Below are 23029 nucleotides of genomic sequence, written 5' to 3' on the forward strand. Positions count from 1 at the left end.
CTATGTTTAACTTTTGAAGAAACTGCCACTGTTTTCCAAAGTGGCTGTACTGTTTTATAGTTCCAGCAACGATATATTATGATAGATACTCCAGTGATATATATTCCAGTTTCTCTACATTCTTTCCAACTTGTTTGTCTTTTTGATTGCAGGGGGTATGAAATGGTATCTCATTGTGGGTTTAATGTGACAAACGATACTGAGCATGTGCCCCTAAAGATTTTCAGTTGTGACTTCTTAATGCATATTCCAAGAAAGACACTGAGAGCCTGTCTTCCCTTCCACCTTCCACTGTCAGAAATGTTCACGGAGAGAACCCCACGGCCACACGTATAGGGTGTTTCTGGGTGTGCCTTTAATATGATTAGCTTTTCCCAAGCAGATGTTTTTATCTTCCTTCTAAATATTTTCCCTCCCAAGCTCCCTGCATTTTGCAAATTTTGAATTTTGTTTAGAATTTTGTTAGAAATTCCAATTTGTGTCAGTCAAATACTTAAGTTTGCTCACTTAAGTGCCACTTGCCTCTATGGGTGGTTCACATTTTATAGTCGGTTTTGACACAAATAGCCTATTCTTAAAAGGGATGTATTCTACTCCTCACCACTTGAATAATTTAATACATGCCTAAGCAACATAATTGAATTGATTGTAAACAGAGTTTTCTGCTAAGATTGGGATAAAGGAAAGCAATTAGTTCAAGCAGAGGCTCGGTAGGAAGGCACAGACAGAGGTGGGTGGGCGGCTGGGAGCAGCCTGGAGCAGTCCCTGAATCCTAGAGTGTTTTAAAGTAGCTACGAACTCTGCCATGGGGAGTCAGCAAACGTGTCTTCTCTGTTCAAATTGACAGTTTAAATTGGGAAACAAATGTCAAACTGGATGCAGAAGGGGTTAGGAGGGCCTGGCCTACATGGGGGGTCTGTAAGGAGCCAGGACTCAGGCAGGAAAGTGAGGAGCTCTGCATAGGGGAGTGACAGGGACAGCTGGGCAGGGATGGCTCTAACCAGAGGCCACAGGGCAGAGCCTAGAGAGAGAGCAGTCAGGGTCTCAGCTGAGTATAGACCATGGACAGGGCTCCTGCCTCTCTTTGGAGAGCTCTGAAGTCCCAGCACGTGATGAGACTGAGGCCAGTAAGTAGATGGCAATTGATGGAGGAAGGTAGCCAGGCCATGGTAAGTTCTCAGAGCTGGCCCCTGCGCTGTCTGCCTGTACTTCCATGCAGAAACATTGGGTCTCAGGTACAGAGCCAGGACTGCTGGAATTTTCTGCCCTGGCTATCTTGGTTTGGAAAGCAGGGCACACCCAGAGCGTGGTGGCCCAGACCCAGGTGAGCCAGCCGCTGGCTGCTAGGGTAGTTCAGATGTGACTGCTCTGAGCCTGCTGAAGTGGTCAGGAAAAATGGCAAAGGCAGCCATGTGGTCACTCACAGCAACCGGGCTCCCTCGTTTGTCATCGTCTATCAGCTGTCCCCTCCCCACATACAGGTCGGACAATTAAGTTCGCAAACTCATCCTAGAAAAAGTGCTACATACCTCACTGTTGAATATCACTGCAGTCACCTTCGAAGTCCTCCCCTTGGGAAGCTGTGCACCCATGCCAGCACCTAGTCCACGCTTCAATGAAATTTTGGGACTCTTTCTGGAATGACCATCAGAGCTGTTGTCATATTACCCCTGATGTCCTCAATGTCATCCAAATGCCTTCCTTCAATATTTCCTCTATCTTCAGGTGAAAAAAACAAGTTGTTGGGGGCCAGATCAGATGAGCAGGGTGGGTGTTCCAATACAGTTATTTGTTTACTGACTAAAAACTCCGTGAGCTGGTGCATTGTTGTGACATAAGAGCCATGAGTTGTTGGCAAAAAGTTCAGGTCGTCCAGCTTTTTCACACAGCCTTTTTAGTACTCCTAAATAGTAAACTTGGTCAACTGTCTGTCCAGTTGGTACAAATTCATAATGAATAATCCCTCCTGTGTCAAAAAAGTTTAGCATCATCATTGCAACAAGTTCGCGAACTTCATTGTCAGACCTCGTATACCCTGCTGGTGACACAGGCTGCTCAGCAGAATAGGAGTGGTTCCCCAATAAGTAGCTACTCATTGGTGTTTTCTGAGTTTCCCTGTGTCAAACGATGGCCTATAAAATGGCCAAGGAGAGGCAACCCCTGCGGCCTGCTGTGGGAATGGAGAGTCCGTGCAGAGCTCAGAGGCTGCTGCAGGCCCAGCCTTGCCACCCCTGGCCCAGCCCCTTCCTGACAGGAGGCTGTGAGACAAAGACTGCTGCTGCCTGAGCCACAGAAAGGGGACAACCCATGGCTCACAGTGCAGAGAGGTCCCAAGGCCCCTGAGCACTGACAATCCTGGGTTCTAGTGCCTGTTTTGTCCCCTCATCTGTGGGGAGTCTCCAGGTTATTCCTACCTCTACTCATGTTTGTGAAATGTCCCAGGGCAAAGGGAGAGATGGGTGAGTAGAAGAAGATGGGCCAGAGTGAAGCTTGAAGGGGGGTGTATGACAGGGACAACTGGAAGTTCCAACAATTGCAGAGACAGTTCCCCACTGTGGTGCTGTGGCAAGACTTCTCTGAAGATGATGGGTATACCCAGGTGGTGCCCCCAGGCGGTGCATTCTCCCCAGGGCCAGCCCCAGGCTGTGGACCGTGAGCCAGCAGCGAGGCCCCATTAAGGTGGAGGTGAGAGCAGGGTCGCAGCCCTTGCGCTGACCCCGATCTGCCCCATTTGGACAGGCATCTGGCCCAGAACCCTTTCATCTGTGACTGTAACCTCAAGTGGCTGGCGGACTTCCTGCGCACCAACCCCATTGAGACAAGCGGGGCCCGCTGTGCCAGCCCCCGGCGCCTCGCCAACAAGCGCATCGGGCAGATCAAGAGCAAGAAGTTCCGGTGTTCAGGTACTGCCTGCCCACCTGCTTGTCTTCGACCTGCTCAGGGACCCCGTGCTGTTTCCTGTATGGCTCCAGCAAGGGTGCCCCAGGCCGTATAGAACCCATGCTGGAGGGTGTTGGCCCTAAATTCTAGGCTTGGATATGAATGGTGTTCAGTCCCACCCCTCATGTGTCTGGCCTGGGGATGGGGAGCTTGCTAAACGTCCCGAGGGAGGACCCAGACAAAGACCCAGGTCCTCTACTCCCAGGCCAGTTCTCTTTTATGCTACTGCTTTCAGCCTTTAAAGACGCTCTGAAGGCCTGGGACCCGTCCTCAGGGAGACAGTTGCCTTTTCCCGGCTCTGGGGCAGCAGCGTCTGGCCTGGGGGCAGTGTGGGTCAGCTTCTGAGCCTGGATCCTGGTCAGGGCCTGATGTCTCCTTGCTCTACCCCTATCTAGTACCATTGCACATGAGCGTTCCCATGGCTTTGGGACTCCCTGAGAGGTTTAATTGGGTGTGGAGCTGCCCCCAGCATCAGCCTGGGCAAGGAGTATCTATGCTTCATACAAGGCCTTCTCTACACAGGGGCTGGGCGGATGGGCTCTGGGCCCTGTTCTGGGACCCCAGCCTCATTCTTGGGGTGCTTCAGCTGGGTAGTGGGGCTGGGGTCTAGGCTCTTCCTGCAAGTCCTGGATGATCCTACCGACATCATGGTATTTCTGCTTTTCTCCCCAGCCAAAGAGCAGTACTTCATTCCAGGTAGGAGAGTGGGGGAAGCAAGGCTGGCCTGGGTGGGGTGATGAGAGTGGGTAGGCAGGGGGTTCGGGTGGCAGGCTGAGCGGCCTGGGAGATGGGCTGGTCAAAGCTGCTTGGAGCCTGCCCTGGGCCTCTCAACCCCCCGCCCCTGCCTTCTCACCACAGGCACGGAGGATTACCAGCTGAACAGCGAATGCAACAGTGATGTTGTCTGTCCCCACAAGTGCCGCTGTGAGGCCAGTGTGGTGGAGTGCTCCAGCCTGAAGCTCACCAAGATCCCTGATCGCATCCCCCAGTCCACAGCCGAGCTGTGAGGACCCAGGCCCGCCCCACTCTCACCTGCCCCTGCTCCCCTAAGCTCCCTGAGTGCTCCAGGTTTACCTCTGTCTAGCTCTGGGGACCACTGAGGATACCGGCATGGCCCCTGCTGGCTTTGCAGAAAGCAGCCCCCACCCCTCTACTTCTGACTCACAGCCTTGCACGCTTTTGAAGCAATCTCTGGTACCCAGGGCAGGTCACCAGCCTGAACCAGGGGTGACTTTTCTCAATCATGCTTTTGGCATTTGCGGGGGGGGGGGGACATGATTTGATTAGCTCAAGTTGGGGCTTAAACTATCCTTTGACTATTTTTTTCTCTATCTAAAAATATAAATTTGTGCACATATACATGCATGTGCATGAATACCTACACATATCTGTCATTTATATACGTAAATTTCTGTGGCATTTTGTATGTTAAAAATATCCCCATTCACAACTCCCCTCCTCCTAGGTTCAGTTTTTGGCCCAACCTTCCTTTTGCCTTGCCGGGTAAATTCTGTTGAGAGTCCCCTTTGTTTGAGTCTCAAATAATCTCCGTTTGGAAGATACTTCAATGTCTGTCATTTATGGATGTATAACTTCCCTTCATTGCCTCTTACAGACGATTAAACAACAATGAGATTTCCATCCTGGAGGCCACTGGGATGTTTAAAAAACTCACCCATCTGAAGAAAATGTGAGTTACCCATTGGTGGGAAGGTTGTAGTCAGGACACTGGCCCAGGATGGAGGAGGAAGATACAGGGTGTGGGGCGCTCCCACGGCGGGCAGGGCTCCTGTGCATGGGAGTTGGGTGCAGGAAGAGGGGTCCTGAGCTCCATGATCCTCCTGCCACCTCCTCTCCCAGCAACCTGAGCAACAACAAGGTGTCAGAAATCGAAGACGGGGCCTTCGAGGGCGCAGCCTCTGTGAGCGAGCTGCATCTGACCGCCAACCAGCTGGAGTCCATCCGGAGTGGCATGTTCCGGGGCCTGGATGGCTTGAGGACCCTGTGAGTGTACAGGCGGGGGAGCAGGATGGGCAGCTGCACTGCAGTAGGCAAAAGCCGGAGTGTGGGTGTCTGCTTAAAGGGAAAGGAAGAGAGGATAGGAGGCCCCCTCTCCCTGGCTCCAGCTTGCAGGAGGAGGAGAGAGCAGAGGACCCTGACTGCAGTGGGCCAAGTAACCAGATGTTGGTAACTATGGTGAGGCCTGCTTTCTGGTTCCCTGCGGTGTGGTGTTGGTGCCTGGGGAAGGGATGGAGGGAGGTGGGCCCTTCTGGAGGTCCCCTCTCACTGCCCTGTAGTCAGGCTGCAAGAGCACAGCACGTGTGTTCAGTTCAGTGGCTGGCACTACTATAGGCAGAAAGGGTCGGATGGCCCCATGACAGGGACATTGCAGAGTGACTAAAGTAGGCGAAGATGGGGGAGCAGAATCCCATTTCTGGGATTCAGGGATCCTATGATGCAGAACCCAGCAGAGCTAAGCAGACATCAGGACCCAGTAGGCTCCTGGTGTCATCGACCCTTCACATATGCCGCCGTGAGCCACTCTGCCCAGGCAGCATTAGCGCCTCCGATGGTCACGTAGACTTTTAGCTTGTCCAATAGACAGTGCTGTGCACTTGAACTTCGTACAGTGATGGAAACGTCCCATGTCTGCCCTGTCCAACACAGGTGGCTATAGAGTACTTCACCTGTGGTCAGTGCTACTGAGGCACTACATTTTGAATTTCATTTCATTTTAATTAACTTAAATCTAAATAACTACCTGTGACTAGTAGCAACTGTGTTGAGCAACACGACTCTAGGAGCCACCCACTTGGGTTTAAAGCCCAGCCCTGCGGAAGGGCTATGGGTTGGTTTCTGAGCACGTATCTCGGAATTCGTGTAAGGTAAATGAACATATGAATTCTCTGTGGATTTTTGTTCGTTGTTCAAAAAGGGGATGTTATTATTTGCTGTGTTCTGCAGCTTGCTTTTTCCCTCGTGAACATAGCATGGCCATCTTTCCAGGCTGTTCACATAGGGCTGCCTCATTCTTCTCTATACTTGCTTAGTATTTCTTGAATGAAGGTGCCATGTGCCATTCAAGCAGTCATTTGTGTTCTTTCTGAGGAAGACTTGGATAGGGACAGAGGAGAGGAGAAGGGCTGGTGCTGGGACAGAGCCAGCAAGAGCACACGAGTCATGGTACAGGCACAGAAAAAGAAATGCCCATAACCCCTCCACTGTGCAGAAATGTTATCTCTGTCTATCACCTATCTACATATAAATATATAGAGACAGTGTATATATATATATATATACACACACATATATATACACACACACACATATATATAGTATATATATGCATACACAGATTTTTTTTTATGTTTTTAATGGATCCTATAGTACATTTGATGTTGTAATCTGCTTTGTCCTTAAATACATTGTTCATGAAACATGAAAAGTTCTTTTATAATATCATTTAGAATGAGTATAAATTATGTAATTACAGGAAATTGAGGCTATTTCCAATTTTTCAATAATAAGCAGTGTTGTGATTGCTATCTTTAGCCTACAAGTCTGTGGCCATCCAGGTCTGTTCCTTTATGATACGTTCCTAAAAGAAGGTGTGCTGGGTGACAGCATGAAGTGCCCTGCACGGATTTCGGTGCATCTCACCAGTGCACTTGCACAGAGCTCACAGGTTGCGCTCGTACCAGCAGGTTGTGAAAGTGCCCACGAGCCCACACTCTTGCCGACGCTGGCAGCATTACCATTACTGTTATTACTATTATTGTATTGTTAATAATTTTTGGGTTTGGCAGGCAAAGATTCAGTATCGCTTAAATGTCCTTGATTATTAGTAAGTTTGAACATTTTCTGTGAACGTTCATAAACCATTTTTCATTTCTTTCGTGAATTGCTTATTCTGTGTCAGGCTTGGTTTTGGTTTTGATTGGGGAGGGGAATTGAGCTAGGTTTGTGAGGTGAACAGAGACGTTTGCAGATATGAATGAGGAAGAAGGTCATTCTAGAAGGAAATCGTGGCTGGGGAAAGGTGAGGGGTGCTGGCCCAACAGCGTGCCTGAAGGACAAAGGAGTCGAGGGTGTGTCGCTGTCCAGGGAGGTGGGCAGGTGCTGATCTGGGGCTAGGTTAGACAGGCTGCCGAGAGGCGTAGCGAAGTGTTTAAACATGATTCTGTGGGCAGTTTGGAAGCCGCTGTGGGCTTTTTAGGCCGAAGAGGGACATGACCGGGTTTAGGTTTTAGAAAAGTCTCTGGGGAAAGTCTTTTTTAGGAAAGTCTGTTGACATGGAGCGAGGCAGGGAGGTGGGGGGAGGCTCTGGACATCTAGGGAGTGAAGGTGATGGCTGGCAGGGCAGGGCTGTGAGGGCAGGAGGCAGAGGAGGCATCACAGAGGCAGGGAAGGTCTGCAGGGGAGCTCAGGTGTGAAGGGTTGTGGTGCGAGGCTTGCCCTCCTGTGGCTCAGTGCCCCCGCAGGAGCGCTGTGAGCTGGTGGGTGGTGGCCAAAGCACAGTGCAGGCAGGTGGCCGACGGGCACAGTGTTGGCTCTCCTCTCCTCTCCGCCCTCCCTCCCAGGATGCTGAGGAATAACCGCATCAGCTGTATCCACAATGACAGCTTCACGGGCCTGCGCAATGTCCGTCTCCTCTCACTGTACGACAACCAGATTGCCACCATCTCCCCCGGGGCCTTTGACACCCTGCAGGCCCTCTCCACACTGTAAGTCTGGCCCTCAGAGGACAGGCAGGCCGGGGGCTGGGGCATCAGCCATCTGCCCTCCAGGAGCCCCCTCCACCCACCATCCCCAGGGCATGGTCTTCCCAGTGGTTACTTTAAAGAACACGCTCAGGGAATGTTTGGGTGCCCATGGTTTTTGGAATATGGGCCCTGCCATGTAGGAACAGTGCCTCTCGGCAATGGTTGGTTGTCGTCTGGGAGAGTGTAGGTGGCCGTGTGGACAGTACATGGCGGGAGGGAGAGGACTTTGCTGGGACAGCTGAGACTGGGTGTCTTCCTGGTCACACAATCTGCCTCTTCCAGAAATCTCCTGGCCAACCCTTTCAACTGCAACTGCCAGCTGGCCTGGCTGGGCGACTGGCTGCGGAAAAGGAAGATAGTCACAGGGAACCCTCGATGCCAGAACCCAGACTTCTTGCGGCAGATTCCCCTGCAGGACGTGGCCTTCCCTGACTTCAGGTGTGAGGAAGGTAACTCATGGGCCCCCTGGGTGGCACGGTAGAGAGTGACCTGAGCCAGGCCGGGGGCATGCGGAGTGGGTGGGCATTGCCTTGTGACATGCCCCTGAGAGGAAGGGCCGTGGGGAGAGAGACTCTGTTGATGGGGAGGGGCAAGGAGCGGGGAGCCCCACCTGGTGGTGTCTTTGTGTGATTATAAGAGCACTAATAGGTTTACTGTTTGTTTTTTTTTAACTGGGAAAATATAGATAAAAGAAGAAAATAAATTTTACCTATTTTCCCCACTCAGAGAAAATCACAGTTAACATTTTAGTGTATTTTCTTTATATGAGTATGTTGAACCTAGAGACCTACTTCTGGCTGTTCCTAAGAGCTGCAGACTTATGGGTTCTCCCTGTCCAGAATATGCAGTGGGTACAGACCCCACATTGCCTCTGGCCAGTCTTCTAACCTGAGCAAGTTATTTAACCTCTCCAGATCTCTGGTAAAATAGAAATTCATTCATTCAACTGATCTATTTTGAGGGCTACTATGTGCCAGTCCCTTCTCTGGGCTCCTTCAGTGAACAAAGAAGAGACGCAAGTCTCTGTCCTCATGGTGCTTGCATTCTAGAGGTGAGAGTGGTACCCCTTACTGCACTGTTAAGGAGATTGTTTTCAATACAGTGTCCAGCAGCACATAGCAGGTACTTAATAAATTACATGGCTGCCATCCTCCTTCTCTTCTGTGCCTGGGTCCACCCTGGGTTTGAGGCAGAAGAGATTGACCCAACACCTATATTAACCTCAAAACAGGTCCAAGGCACTTTGTCCCTGGTGGGGGAGGGGTACAACCAAGAGGAGACATACTGAGGCACCCTGTGGCAGGGTGCTGGCCGCAGAAGGCCCTAAGAAGGCCTGTCCCCTCACTGACGTGGCTTTGTGCCTTCCTCCCCAGGCCAGGAGGAGGGGGGCTGCCTGCCCCGCCCGCAGTGCCCCCAGGAATGTGCCTGCCTGGACACCGTGGTCCGATGCAGCAACAAGCACCTCCAGGCCCTGCCCAAGGGTATCCCCAAGAATGTCACAGAACTGTGAGTAGCCTGAGGCCTGGCCTGAGGAGGAGAAGGTGACCAAGAGCAGATATTGGCTGACTAGCAGCTTGGAGAATGGGCTTTGCAGGAGACACTGGTTTCCAAGAAGGCTTTGAGCTTCTCTTAGGTCCCCCTCTGCAGTCTCCTGGACACATGATTCATCCATGGCAAGTGCTTCATACCTTTAAACTAAGTTCTTCTGCCTTAAAACAAGAAGTCACATTACTTTTTCCACTTTACATCATCTCATGAGCATTCTGCTCTGCAATGAAGACTCACAAAAGTTATTTTTATTGGCCGTATAATATTCCATCACATAAATCTGCTATGACCTATATAACAAATCCCCCTTTGTTGGATATTTAAGTTATTTCCAATTTTTCACTATCACAAATAGCACCAAGGTGAACGTCCCTTCAGTGGAACTGCTAGTGAAAGTGTGGTGTGTTGTTAGGACTCTTGCTGCCTTTTGATGGATTTCCCTTCCAGAAAAGTTGCTTCCTTTGCACTCCCACTAGCTGTATGTGGAAATGACCTGCCTGCCCTCCTATCAGCACAGGGCGTTGTGGTCTAAAATCTTTGTTGATCTGGATTTGGTATCTGAACTCATGTGGAGGCATGGATGTAAATTTGTATGACAGAGGGATGGAGAGCTGGTCTTCTTCAACAGACACCTCCAATTGAAAGGCTTTGGTCAGTCCCTGACTCTTCCTGTCCCCTGAGATTAGCCCCTTTTGGTCTCTAGCTGAGTTTTTCTTTTTCCCCTGAGGAGTGCATAAGGTTTTCATTTTATTTCTTTCATTTCCAGCAAGGCTGGCTATTTCTTCACAAGCACATGAACTACTGCAGTCTGTCCTGTGACTCGCCCTCTGTCACCCGCCCAGTTTTCTATCACAGTGTTAGAGTCCCCGTTTTCTCTTTGGTGTCTCATAACAATCCTGAGAATGATGGGACAGGTGGGATAGCTTGCCTTTTTGACTGAAGATGCTGTAAAAATCACTTGACTTCTCTAAGCCTCAGTTTCCTCAGCTGTAAAATGGGGCTACTCGGGTATATTAAAAGGCTGCTGAGAGGATCAAATGAGGTGGATGGGAAGTCACTTCATATGATGCAGAGTGATGGGTCAGGGGGAGTACTGCCCTGATGTTGCTGCTATCTGGATTTTTTGGGGGTGGGGAGGCCATCCTGATGGCTGCTGTTGGTGGGAGTCCTGTGCAGGGAACCCAGCCGGGGCTTCAGCTCCTGGTGCCTGGATCACTGCTTAGCCAGGCTGACTGGTGGCAGTGGGGGGAGGAGAGGGCAGGTTCACAGCATCCTGAATCCCAAGCTCTACCCTATAGACATGGGGAACCTGGGGAGGTTTTAGGAGAATTTTTGATGGGCTTGGCTTTAAGAACAATGACTTAGGTGGCAGTGTATGTAGTGAGTCCCAGAAGGGAGACCAAGGTTGAGAGAACAAAGAGGCTGTGTAGGAGCCCAGGCATGGGTGATGGTATATCGTGAAGGGTGATGTGGGAACAGAACAAAAACAAATGATGAGAGACCAGTGGGTGGGAGAAGCCAGCAGTTATGGGACTGGCTGCAGGGGGAGTTGGAGAATCACCATCTGGGCCTGAGCCTGGGTGGTTAGGAACGTGGAGTGTGATGCTGATGGAGTCAGGGGAAGCCAGTTTGGGTATGAAAATACTGAGCTCAAGTTTGGACTTGTTTGGGTCTGGAGCTTCTGTGGGGCTGACCTCATGTATCTTACCAGCAGGCAGAGAGGGGGCCCCGGTGGGGGGCCTGGCCAGTGGGCCTGAGGTTATTAACATGCAGATCAGATCTATTTGGCCAAGAAAATTACAGAGCAGAGAAGGAAGGGCAGCCAGCCCAAGATTGAGCCCTGGGTAGTGCCCACCAACAGGGAGGAGGCTGAGAGGGCGAGGCAAGGGAGCGGGAAGGGAGCCAAGGGAGGCTTCATGTCTCAGTGGCTTTTACCAAGGGTTTTGGGTGGCACCTACCCAAACAGCAAAAGACACTAATGTATTTTGTCCTCTGATTAGCAATTCTGGGCGGTTGTGTGGTCTCCAAGTTGGAGGGAAATGAATGAGAAGGGCCTGGCTGCCAGGAGAGGTTCTCCCCACATGGCACTAACTGCTGTGTTCTCTCCTGTAGCTACCTGGACGGGAACCAGTTCACCCTGGTTCCGGGAGAGCTGTCCACCTTCAAATACCTACAGCTTGTGTGAGTATCCAGGTGGCTTGAGGATCCCGGGCCAGCCTCAAAGGACAGGCGTGCAATCAGCATCTGACCCTTGTGACTCTAGCTTTCCTGGAATTCTCTGCAGACCCCACTTGTGGGCTGATCCAGTTTTTAAAATTTCTCCCCTTCTCTCTGGGACCATCTGTGCCTAGAGCTGGTTTGCCACCTAGTGGCCATGCTTGGGGATTGCATTGTTTCAGGCTCCCTTGGGTTGGACCCTGCTTCTTCCTACACCATCTCTCCAAGCCTCCCTCTAAGCTGATAGTTATGGTTAACGTGGGTCAGCCCTTGCAAACGTAGCAACCAGGGCAGACGTAGAGGGTGATGGAAAACTTTTCAGTCCAACCTTGGTCCTCAAACCAAATATGAATTATGGCAGCTACAAATATGCATCTGTAGCTACGTTTTTCTTCAGGCTAACATCTGCTTTTTTGTTATTTCCACCTTTGCTTTGACAATTTCAACTCCTTGAATGTATATAAAATAATCCTCAGAATGAGTTTGACTCCTCTTATCACTCCAGCCTAATGAACAAATCACTTCAACTGTCTTTATCTGGCTCATTGCCTAAATTCTACCAAAAAGAAGTCCAGAAATGTTCCATCTTAGTGTGGCTTGGAGCAGCCCTACTCTAAGTGTGGTCTGTGGATCAATGGCAGCCCGAGAACTGTTTGTAACAAGTCTACAATTAGATAAGGAACTTATACCAGAATGTAAATCAATATACTGCTTGCTTCACTGAGAAAGTCTTGCTATGAAAAAATAAGGTTAGCCACAGTAGGTTGTGTGTTTAGTGTCCTAGGCGATTGCAGTTTGGCACAAGTTCCTTGTTGTGAGAGGTCCAGTTCAAGGACTGGCTACTCTGAGTAGCACTGCACTGGCTTACAGGATTTGGAATCTCCAGTTTATCTGTCTTTGCCAATAATCTAGTAAATGTGTTTGATTGTTCCATTGGTTGGGGGAGGTGGTGGTGGTGGAGTGATTTGGTGGCTGGTGAGAAAGAGCCAAAGAGAGAGACAACCTTTCTTTGATCTGATGTGAGGCGGCTCCCCTGGTGGCTCAGAAACACTTGAGAAGGAAAGGTGGGAAAGAGGACTCATGGTGAGCCAGTTCTTATGAAACCCTTTTTCCCGGGCTTTTGTCTTTTCCAGGGACCTAAGTAACAACAAGATCAGTTCTTTAAGCAACTCCTCCTTCACCAACATGAGCCAGCTGACCACTCTGTGAGTCCCAGTGGGGGGAGTTGGGGCAGGGTGTGTGGTGTGGTGAATGAGACTTTCCCCACGCCCCAGTCCCTCACAGGTATGGCGGGCGCACTCCCTCACCTGACCAGGGGTGCGCCAGGACCTGCCACCCGAAAAGACTTCTAAAAAATGGTTTTTATTTTGAAATATAGTATCTATATAGATATATACATACACACAAGTGCAAAAATATAAATGTACAGTTTAACAACTAATCATAAAGATAGCACACGTGTAGATGCCTAAGACAAAAAATGAGAATACAGCTAGCACCCCAAAAGTAGCTGTGTCCCTTCCGTATCATTATTCCTCCCTCTCCCAGCCCAAAGCAGCCCCGACCCTGACTTTTATGATGATCACTTCTTTGGTCTTTATAAGATTGCTTTCTACAGATACATTGCTACACAATGTTTAATTTTGCCCATTTTTAACATTATATAAATCGTATCATACAGGATATATATTTCCATATCTAGTTTATTTACCATGATGTTTATGAGATCCACTTGTGTTGTGTGACGCTGTGGCCCGTTCCTTCTCACTGCTGTGTAGTATTCCTTGTGGGACTATGCCATGCTTGCCTCATGCTACTGTTGATGGATATTTGGGTTGTTTCCAGTTTGGACTATTGTGAACAGTGACCCTCTGAACATTTTTGTGCCCATATTTTAAGATATTTTAATGATTGCTTTAATTATATTCGAAGAAAGGATTAACAAGCATTCCTTATATTTGCTTGGAGCCTAGGAGTGTATCTCATTCACCTCCCCAATGCCTCATTTTACAGATAATGTGCCAAGAACTTCAGAACTTTCCCTTAGGTTCTACTATGGTCAAGCAGTAGAAGCAGGGTGGGGTCCTGAAGCAGCCAGCCCCCAGGAGCAGAATGTGGGCCTGAGGCCTTGACGCACAGGTTCCACCCACCTGCACTGATCGGCCCCAGCGTCTGCTAGTCCACAGTTCCCCTTTCAAAGTTTTCGTGAGCCTGTGTGTGAAGCTGCCATGGTCTAGGGCAGTGGCTCTCAACCGGGGGCGATGCTGCCCTCCCGGGGACATTTGGCAAAGTTTGAACATTTTTGGTTGTCACAGCTGAGGAGGGCAGGGGGAGCTACTGGCATCTTGTGAGTAGAGGCCAGGATGCTGCCAAACATTCTACAGCGCTCGGGACAGCCCTCCACAAAGAATCGTCTGCAGTGCAGAGGCTGAGAAATCCTGCTCTAAGTGATCCGGGCAGCTGCGAGGGAAAAAGAGCCCTTTCCTGTGATAAGGGCAGCTCCTTTCTCTTGTTATTATTTAAAAAATAGCTTTATTGAGGTACAATTGATATACTCTAAACTGCACATACTTAATGTGTACAAATGTCATCTGTTTTGACATATGTTCATACCCATGGAACCATCACTGCAATCCGTTCTGTGACCACTTCTGCCTCCCCCAGCAGCTTCCTCGTGCCCCTTGGTACCCGCCCCACCCCTTTCAGCTCTGCAGCCCCACGCAAACACCAATCTGCTTCCTCCCTCCCTCCTTCCTGCAGGATTCTCAGCTACAACGCCCTCCAGTGCATTCCTCCTCTGGTCTTCCAGGGGCTGCGTTCCCTACGCCTGCTGTAAGTCTCCAGGGAAATCCGCCCCACTGAGGGCTCTGCCACCCACCTGGTGGGCTGAAATGTCCCCATGTCTGGGGCCCCAGCAGGGCCAACTGTGTCCAAAGGTGGGAGGCCAGTCCACTCTCATTCAAGCCCCTAACAGAGGAGGCTGAGGAATGAATGGGAAACTAGCTGAGAAATAGGGGTTGCTGTCTGCCCCAAATTGTGTTTGCAGTGTGTGTGTGTGGGGGGGGGTGGAAGTGGGGGGTGGTCAGAGCATCCAAGATGAGATAGCCCCTCATTTACATGTGTTTCCTATTCAGATGGAGAGTGTTGTAAGAGATTCATGAAACTTTTCTAAGGATTCCCACTGCGAGGTTTATGCCCTGTGATCAAAGCCATCTGTCATGCCTGTTATGATGACCCCTCGTGTATCCATGCACGTGAATTCTCTGGTAGACCCTCTGGGGCGAGGTGACATTCTTCACCCCCAAACTATGGCTCGTGCATTAACTTCCTTACCTCCCTCCAGGCTCCTGGCTGCATGTGTTCCATATGTTACTTAAACAGAAATGGTGCTTGAGTTATTTATGATGGCAAAAACAGAGTCCTCCAAGAGGGCTGAGGGATAGGGTAGTCTACTTGGATCATTAGGGGTCCCTGTCCCCTGCCTGTGGCCAGCAGGGCAGGGTCCGTCTCTGAGCTGGGAGCCATCTCCCTCACAGCACTGACGGGACATCTGAAGAATAAGCACGATGAGCCTCTCGGCAGAGGGCGGCACCCTTCCCTCCATCAGTTCTCACGTCTCTGTCTCTGAATGAGACACCGACAGCCTCTTCTGTCCTCAGGTCTCTGCATGGCAATGACATCTCCACCCTCCCGGAGGGCATCTTTGCAGACGTGACATCCTTGTCTCACTTGTAAGTAACTCTGGGCCCATTTTTTGGGTTTAAGCAGAATTTGGATTCCAATAAAGACCTCACCTCCTGATACTATCAGAATTTGTTGCTTTTACCCTGAAACTAATGTAGCTTGTGAACTTCAAATGCTCCCCATCTCAGACCCTTACACATTCAGGGTTTTATCAGTCACAACAATGGAATTTAAGAACAATTCTTCACAAGCAATAATAAAAGAAGTAATGACCATTTATTGGTTGCCAAGCACTTTATCTGCATGAGCTAATTTAATTCTCAGAGCAACTATTATTCCCATTTTACACGTGAGGAAACACCCCGGAAACCTGAGAAACTCACCCAAAGTACACAGCTGGTAGGGACCAGCTTCTGTCTTGTAAGCCTGTTCTCTTAAGGACAACACTACTAGTGTGCCTCTGACTTCACGTGGGAGGGGTTAAGCTCCAGAAATTTACTGCCCTCAAGAAGTGTATAAATTGGTGTAGAATTGCTTTCAAAATCATTTAGCTGGCAGAGCCATGAAGTTTCTTAAAAGGCACTCGATTCCTCAAATGGCTAAACAGAGAATTACCATATGACTCAACAATTCCGTTCCTAAGTGTACACCGCAAAGAACTCAAACAGGGACTCAAACAGATACTGGTGCTATTCCTTATATACCCACATTCATAGCAGCACTATTTGCACAATAGCCAAAAAGCAAAAACAACCGAACTGTCCATCAACAGACGAGTGGATAAACAAACTATGGTATATACTTACAATGGGATATTATTCAGCCATAAAAAGGACTGAAGTTCTGACATATGCTACGATATGAATGAACCTAGAAAACTTGGGAAGGACATACAAGGACAAATATTGCATGATTCCACTGACATGAGGTACCCAGAATAGTTCAGTTCATAGCGACAGAAGGGAGAATGGTGGTTTCCTGGTGCTGGGAGCAGGGGGAATTGGGGAAGTTTTGTTTAATGGTATAGAGTTTCTGTTTGGGGTGATAAAAAAATTGGGGGGACCAGATAGTGGTGATAGTGCACAGCATTGTGAATGTAAGTGATGCCACTGAATTATACACTTAAAATGGTCCAAATTGCAAATTTAATGTTACATATATTTTGCTACAATAAAAAAAAAGTGAATACATGGAAAAGCAGTGGGCTAATTCTGGAGATGGGACCGGGCACAACGCATTCACTTCTGGAGTCTCAGCTCCAGGCCAAGGAATCATTCGGGCCAGCTGGACTGTGGCAGGGACGCTGGGTGTCACCTCATCCTCTTGTTCTCTACTCCACACCCAAGTGCCCAGGACCTGAGTGGACAGGCACACCCGGGTCAGAGAGCCTTTTGGGATCCCCAGCTTCTCTTTTTGAAATTTATTCCCTCAACAATCACACTGGATTTTCTCAGCTCTAAGATTCACCTTTCCCATAGTTTAATCTCTGAAATCAGAGTGTATCTTACAAATGATCTGTATATTTAACATGGTAACATTTCTCCACTCCTCCCAAAGCATGGTAAATGCATCTAATCATTTTAGAGTTGAGGAAATAAAATCATAATAAGTGTCATTCATTGAGGATCTGCTTGGGACAAATACTTTCCTACGTGTGAACACTTTATCTGTGGTGTCTTGTTTACTCCATGACCGAAATAAGAAGTAGGATTTGTACTATGTGCCAGTTTCACAAATTTGACAGGGACTGCCTTGAGCCCACACTGAAGGTTCCAGGGCCAGTGTGGACTCAGTGGGGAGAGTGTGGTGATTGATTAGCGATGTCTGCCACAGAAGTGTAAGGGGTGAGTAGCTCTGTCCTAGGTTGTAGGATTATTTCCATTTTGCAGTCCCAATTTCTGAAAAGTTAAGCAGCTTCCCTAGGTTATAAAGGTAGGAAATGACAGAGACAAGATTTGTACTTAGGTGTGTCTGATTCCAAAGCTCTTTATTTAGTCTTTATTGCCTCAATAAATGTGTCCTGAGTAACCACAGTGAGTCAAGTGCTGAAGAATTTACTAACACAAGGTTTCTGCTCTGTTACCATCTGGGATATTATAAAGCAAACTCAAAGGCAGCAGTTACTAACTCTGGGGAACTCTGAGGAGCGTCACAGGAGGGGCCATTTGAAAGGGACTAGGTTTTCGCCATTTGGAGAAGATGGGGAAGGACATTCTAGGAAGAAGGAACAGCATGTGCAAAGGTGTGGAGGCAAGAGAGTAAATGACATTCAGTAAGTGCTATATTGTCCAGCATAGGATATAGGGGGTTTGTTTGGGTGAGGAGTATGAGGTGGGAAGAGATCAATCTGGAAAGGGACATTGGAATTCTGTTGTGAAGGGCCTTTGTGCCATGATGGAGAGCTTGGACTTTATTCTATAGATAGAAGGGAACTGTGGAAGAGTTAAATTATAGAAAACTGGAAAGCATGATGACATGTGGAGGCTAGATTGGATGGGACGAGGCAGGAGGGAGTCTGGCTGGAGACGGTGGCTCTGGACAAAGGCCAGGCAGGGCCAGTGTTGTTCAGTGTTCCTGATGACTCCCATCCACAGGGGCTTCTTTCCATCTGTGTTTGGTCATTTTGGTTGTGAACTCATTTTTTGCCGATGTTAGGAATTCTGAGGACCCAAATTGGGGATGCTTCTTTCCAGAGAGAGTCCGTAGTCATCTACGCTGGGTGCCAAGGTCTGCTGCTGCTCTGGGCCCATGCAGCCTCCTTTGCTTACCCCTGAGCCTTTCAAGCATCTGGTGGGGTTCACCTTTCCCACCTTTGGATTCCCCTTTTGTGTATGTCTTATGCTTGGGTTTAAATATACAGTTAACTACCTTTCCTCCTTCCCTGTAAAAACTGAACAATACCCAAGTATATTCTGATCTTGTCTCCAGCTCAAAATCTAAAAGTTTTGTTTTTACAAATGGGAGGTAGAAAAACAACATACATTTTGTACAAACTAAAAACCAAAGCTGCAAAAACAAATTTGAGCCCACACCTATCGATAAATTCAGACTTTCTTAGACAAACAGTGACATCAGGCCAGAAGCCAGATCAACTTTGTAAGAAATAAACCAATAAGTAAAGATTAAGCAGTAATTATAGAACAGGGCATTAGCATTACTGATTAGATGTGTTTGTTAATTGCATGCAAGCCCCATTTGTCTATAAGACAGCATGCATCTATATGAAAGAAAGCTGCCATTACTACGAAGCAACCTTGTGAATAAACTCTGCCCTTTACACCCAGAGTTTTAAATGGAACTCAGCAGTAGCCTGGGAAATGTACATGTGCTTGTATTCAGGTGTGTGCACATGCAATACTGACAAAATATATGTGCACACATGTATTCCAGAAGGATTTTTTGAGCACTTACAAGGAGTCGAGGAATGGTAAAAGGATGGTATAGACTCACCGTATTCACTCTGGGCTTCACAAAGGCCACGTGCACTCTGAAGGGAGGTATGTGCTCATGGCTCTATAACACGTCAGGTTTGCCCAAGAGTTAGTATCCAGTGTTCCTGTTTTGTTTCCTGGAAGTGCCCTCTGTTCCGGCTGTGACTCTGGCTCTGCTCTTCACCGGCAGTGTGAAGGAGGGGTGGGTGGGCCACGGGTGTGGTGGAGGGTGAGGTCTGCCATTTTTAAGTCCCTTGAACTCTAGAAAGGAATCAGGTCCTTGTTCTGCCTTCAACTTGCAGTGGGATCTCTGACGATTCATTCATCTCTTTAGGCCTTTTTCCTCGCCCGTACGAAGGTTATTTCTAGTGTCCGCTGTGGTTTTAAAATGCCATAACGATTTTGAGTGCTCGTCACTGCTCTGGGCTTCAGTACTCTGCACACAGCTCTGCCACTGTTTGCCTTTATGCTTACTTGGCAGTTAGCTTATCTTTTGTCCATTTGTCCATCCATCCATCAGGAAACCTTTACTATGCACCAGATCCTGTGCCAAGGTTCCCCAACCTTGTTCTTCATGTCTGTAGTCTGGCATTTTGTTGCCTCTAATCTGCTACATGCTGGAAAGCTAGATTTCTAAGTTCATTAAGAATTCAGTGTGAAAGTAAATATGGAATGAGTAAGTAAACCATGCCCATATGACAGAATAGCAGTAGTTAATTACAGTTATGACACTATTATTTATTACCGATGAAAATACAGACTAAGGAAGATGGCACACTCTGATTTCAAAGATGTACATATATGAACACAAGAACTAGAAGAGAATATAAGAAAATTACATTAGTTACATTTGTGGGATGACAGATGATTCATTTCTTTTTGAATTTGCTTTGCTTTCATACTGAGGTTTGTGATTACTTTTGCTTTTAGGCAGGCGTTCATTCAGCAAACATTTATGGATGCCTGTCAGTGTCAGGAGCGGCATGAGGGTTTTGGTTCCTGCTCACCAGAAGGTTTGGTCCAGTACAAGGAGATAGTGATGCATACAAATAGATTGCCTGGGAGGAGGATGGGCGGAGGAGGTGGAGCTCAGGTGAAGGAGATTTTGAAGTGTCAGTCTATGCTAAACTCTATAATTGGCCCCTCTGTGAAGCAGCCCCAGGAAAGCTATTTCAGTCCCAGTTACATTAGTAGAAGGCTGGCATAGGGTCTTGGCATAAACACACCTAATATCTACTGTTTCAACTATTTACAAGTTACACCAAAGATCAACAACACAGGGTTATTTATGCTTTTTGGGGACTGAATCCACAGTCCTTTTGGATTGAAGAGCAGCCTGGCTGCCGTCCCCACCACTGTGTCTCAGCTGGGCCTGTGGCTCTCCACTCCACACTCAGTATTTTTTTTGAGAGAAATGGTTCCCAGGTGAAAGTGTACTAACTGAAATAGCCACAAGAACTTGGCCTTTGGGTAAATTAAAGCTTGAAATATTGAATTCAGATATGGCTCAGAGTCTGCTCTATACAGAAACAAGGAAAGCGTGTGTTGGTGAGGCCAGAATTTAAGAGTTTTGAGTAGCTTCATATTGACTTTGGTAGTTTTTATTATTCTTCATTATTTTTTATAGTAAGAGTCAGAAAGGAACACTTACATTTGAGGTGCAACTTTGCTGCCAGTTTTGGAGGTAATGTAAATGGGAATTGGGAAGATCCTACGACATGTCAAGGGCCTCCCCATTTATAATAGCCTCAGAGTTCATCTTTTTGGCATTTTCTGTAAATGAGCTGCAGGACTGAAAGAAGCAACCATTCATAATAAACTTTAAACTCGTGGCTCATTACCAGACCACACCCCCGTAGTGTACTACCCCAAATATTTTTAAATAAATTCTGTATTTATCTTATGAATAACATAATTACATTACCTTGCACTTGTTATGTTCAACATATTACTTCGTTTCCCTGAAAATAAGACCTAGCCAAACAATCAGCTCTAATGTGTCTTTTGGAGCGAAAATTAATATAAGACCTGGTATTATATTATATTATATTATATTATATTATATTATATCCGGTTAATATTATATAAGACCCGATCTTATAGTAGAATAAGACCGGGTCTTATATCAATTTTTGCTCCAAAAGACGCATTAGAGCTGCTTGTCCGGCTAGGTCTTATTTTCGGGGAAACAGTACTAATTCGGTAAATGTAATCATTTAAAATATACCACAGTTTTTGTACTCCTGTTAATTTAAAAAGTCTTTGTTTTTTTTTAACACACCGGAGCTTCCAAGATTCAAAGCGTCTGTGTGAGCTTCCTCGACCTCTGGGAAGCCCTGGTTCTGTTCCGTGGAAAGAAGAAAGTGTCTCCTGTTCCATTAGCCAGGATGGGTGCTGTCAGCAAATCAGGACATAAAAAAATTAAATACATGTCGAGGTTGCACTGGCTTTCTTTTCCAAGCTGAATTATTCCCTCAGTGCCCATTTTAGGTTATATGTGCTTGTCTCTCCCCCACCTCCAGATTGCAGGCCTTTTATCCAATCATAAAGTGAGCCCCAGAGATGTAAAGTGAGCCACTCAAGGTCACCCGGGCAGTGAGCAGCTGCGTGGGGGCGAGTCCAAGTCTTGTTCAGCCTCCTTCACAAGATCGCAGTCATCAGCTGTACTATTTTGGGGAATTCCTGCTCAGAGCGCTGCTGCTTTCATCAGACTGCACACATCTCAAGGCGGACCACTTCCTCTGCATTACCCAGAAACCGGTGGAAAACAGCAGTGTATCCATTGGTTACTCAATGAATGTGCTTATTCTCATTAACCTTATACAGCCTTCTATTTTCAAAATAATGTTGATATAAAAGAACATCAGGCAAAAAGCTCTGATTTTTCTATTTGCTGGATCACCGAACGCTGGCTCCTTCATGCCCTGAAATCCATGTCTTGTTTGTCTCCAAGTCTCTCACCGTTGTTTGGTGAGAAGATTAAGAGCTTGCCCACCAGATGGGTAAAACATTAAGAGGTTGACTGTACATAGTGCTGGGGTGGGGATGTGAGGCAGCTGGCATGGCCTTACACGGCTGGCGAGTGTAAGTCCATACAACCTTTTTTGGAGGGCAGCTGTTAACATGTTTTTTACACGTACTTCCTCTGCAACCTGAACGCTACTTCTAGGCATCTGTTCTAGAAAAATGCTCACACTTCACAGAGAGGCACATCCAAGAGTGTTGACTGCCATTGGAAATGCCCGGAATGTCTGGCAACAGAGAAATTGCTCAGTAAGCTATGAGGCTTCTTTGCGATACCGTGAAGCAGTTTGACAAAATGGTGGGTGAATCCATGTATGCAACCCTGGAAAGATCTCCAAGATGTGCTGTTTAGTGACAAAAAGCAAGCTGCTCAGTAATCATGTGTCGTGGATAGATTTGATTTGTAAGGAAGAGCCATATGTGTACATTTGGGGAAGGACTGGAAGCCACATACCTAAGCATGGTGACCATGCTTCCTGAGTTTGGCAACAACAGTGGGTATAGATTTTTGTTTTGTAATGTGAATATATCGTAGTTTATTTAACCACTCCCCATTGATTACCCTCTGGTCCCAGTGTTCCGATGAAAAGAAATGCTGCAGTCAGTCCATTGCACAGAAGTCTTTTTGTGCCTGTCCAGGCACATCTGTGAGATAGAGTCCCAGAACCAGAATTGGTGGGTCAAAAAGCAACTGCACTGGTAATTTGATAGATATCACAAAATTCCCCTCCATCGGAGTTATTTCAATTTGCACTACCATCAGTGACAAAGGAATGCGCCTTTTTAAAAAAGTTGAAGTAAAATTCACATAACATAAAATTAACCATTTTAATGGGTACAATTCAGCGGCATTTAGTACCTTCACAATGTTGTGTGAGGTGGAGACTTTGGTGTGAAATGCTTGAAAGTAGTTTACGATGAGAATGTATTTGTATGCTCCTTGTTTAATTAAAAATGAAAAGAAAAATTAAAGAGTGTGGGCTTCAGAGTCATAAAACTCTGGGTCTGGATCCAGGGGTGGCCCTTCACTAGTTGTGTGACCTCAGGGAAATGACTTATTCCACGAGAGGCTCAGTTCCCACATCTCTAAGATGGAGGAAAAACTTACACTGCGGGGCTAAAGAGAGGGTTAGATGCACTACCGTGGGAAAAGCAGCTGGTTCAGGGCAGAGGTGTGTGCCGGCTTCTTTCTCCCCTGTGCACTCTAGAGGCAGTGCATTCATAGGCGCTGCCCTAATAGCATGAGGAATTCAAAGCCCACTTCCCCACTTTCTCTTTGCAATCCTAGACCAGTGCCTTCATCTTTTTTTTTTTTTTAAGATTTTATTGGGGAAGGGGAACAGGACTTTATTGGGGAACAGTGTGTATTTCCAGGAATTTTTTTAAAAAATTTTATTGGGGAACAGTGGTGTGTTTTTCTCC

General features: G+C 47.5%; 1 protein-coding gene across 2 annotated transcripts in view; it reads left to right on the plus strand.

Annotated features, from left to right (window-relative positions):
- SLIT1 (slit guidance ligand 1) overlaps window positions 1-23029 on the plus strand; it is a 153822-nt gene that overhangs the window by 114022 nt on the left and 16771 nt on the right. For both annotated transcript variants that reach the window (XR_013995035.1, XM_081075161.1), the window contains exons 14-25: window positions 2740-2903; window positions 3613-3636; window positions 3799-3943; window positions 4556-4630; window positions 4801-4944; window positions 7521-7664; window positions 7986-8152; window positions 9077-9209; window positions 11364-11432; window positions 12602-12673; window positions 14229-14300; window positions 15128-15199. Coding sequence is in view for 1 of the 2 variants with exons in the window: in XM_081075161.1 (XP_080931287.1) it covers window positions 2740-2903; window positions 3613-3636; window positions 3799-3943; window positions 4556-4630; window positions 4801-4944; window positions 7521-7664; window positions 7986-8152; window positions 9077-9209; window positions 11364-11432; window positions 12602-12673; window positions 14229-14300; window positions 15128-15199 (1281 nt within the window). In the remaining variant the exon portion in view is untranslated. The remainder of the gene's footprint in view (window positions 1-2739; window positions 2904-3612; window positions 3637-3798; window positions 3944-4555; window positions 4631-4800; window positions 4945-7520; window positions 7665-7985; window positions 8153-9076; window positions 9210-11363; window positions 11433-12601; window positions 12674-14228; window positions 14301-15127; window positions 15200-23029) is intronic.

Source organism: Rhinolophus hipposideros, assembly GCF_964194185.1.
Source record: "Rhinolophus hipposideros genome assembly, chromosome: 15".
NCBI lineage: Eukaryota > Metazoa > Chordata > Mammalia > Chiroptera > Rhinolophidae > Rhinolophus > Rhinolophus hipposideros.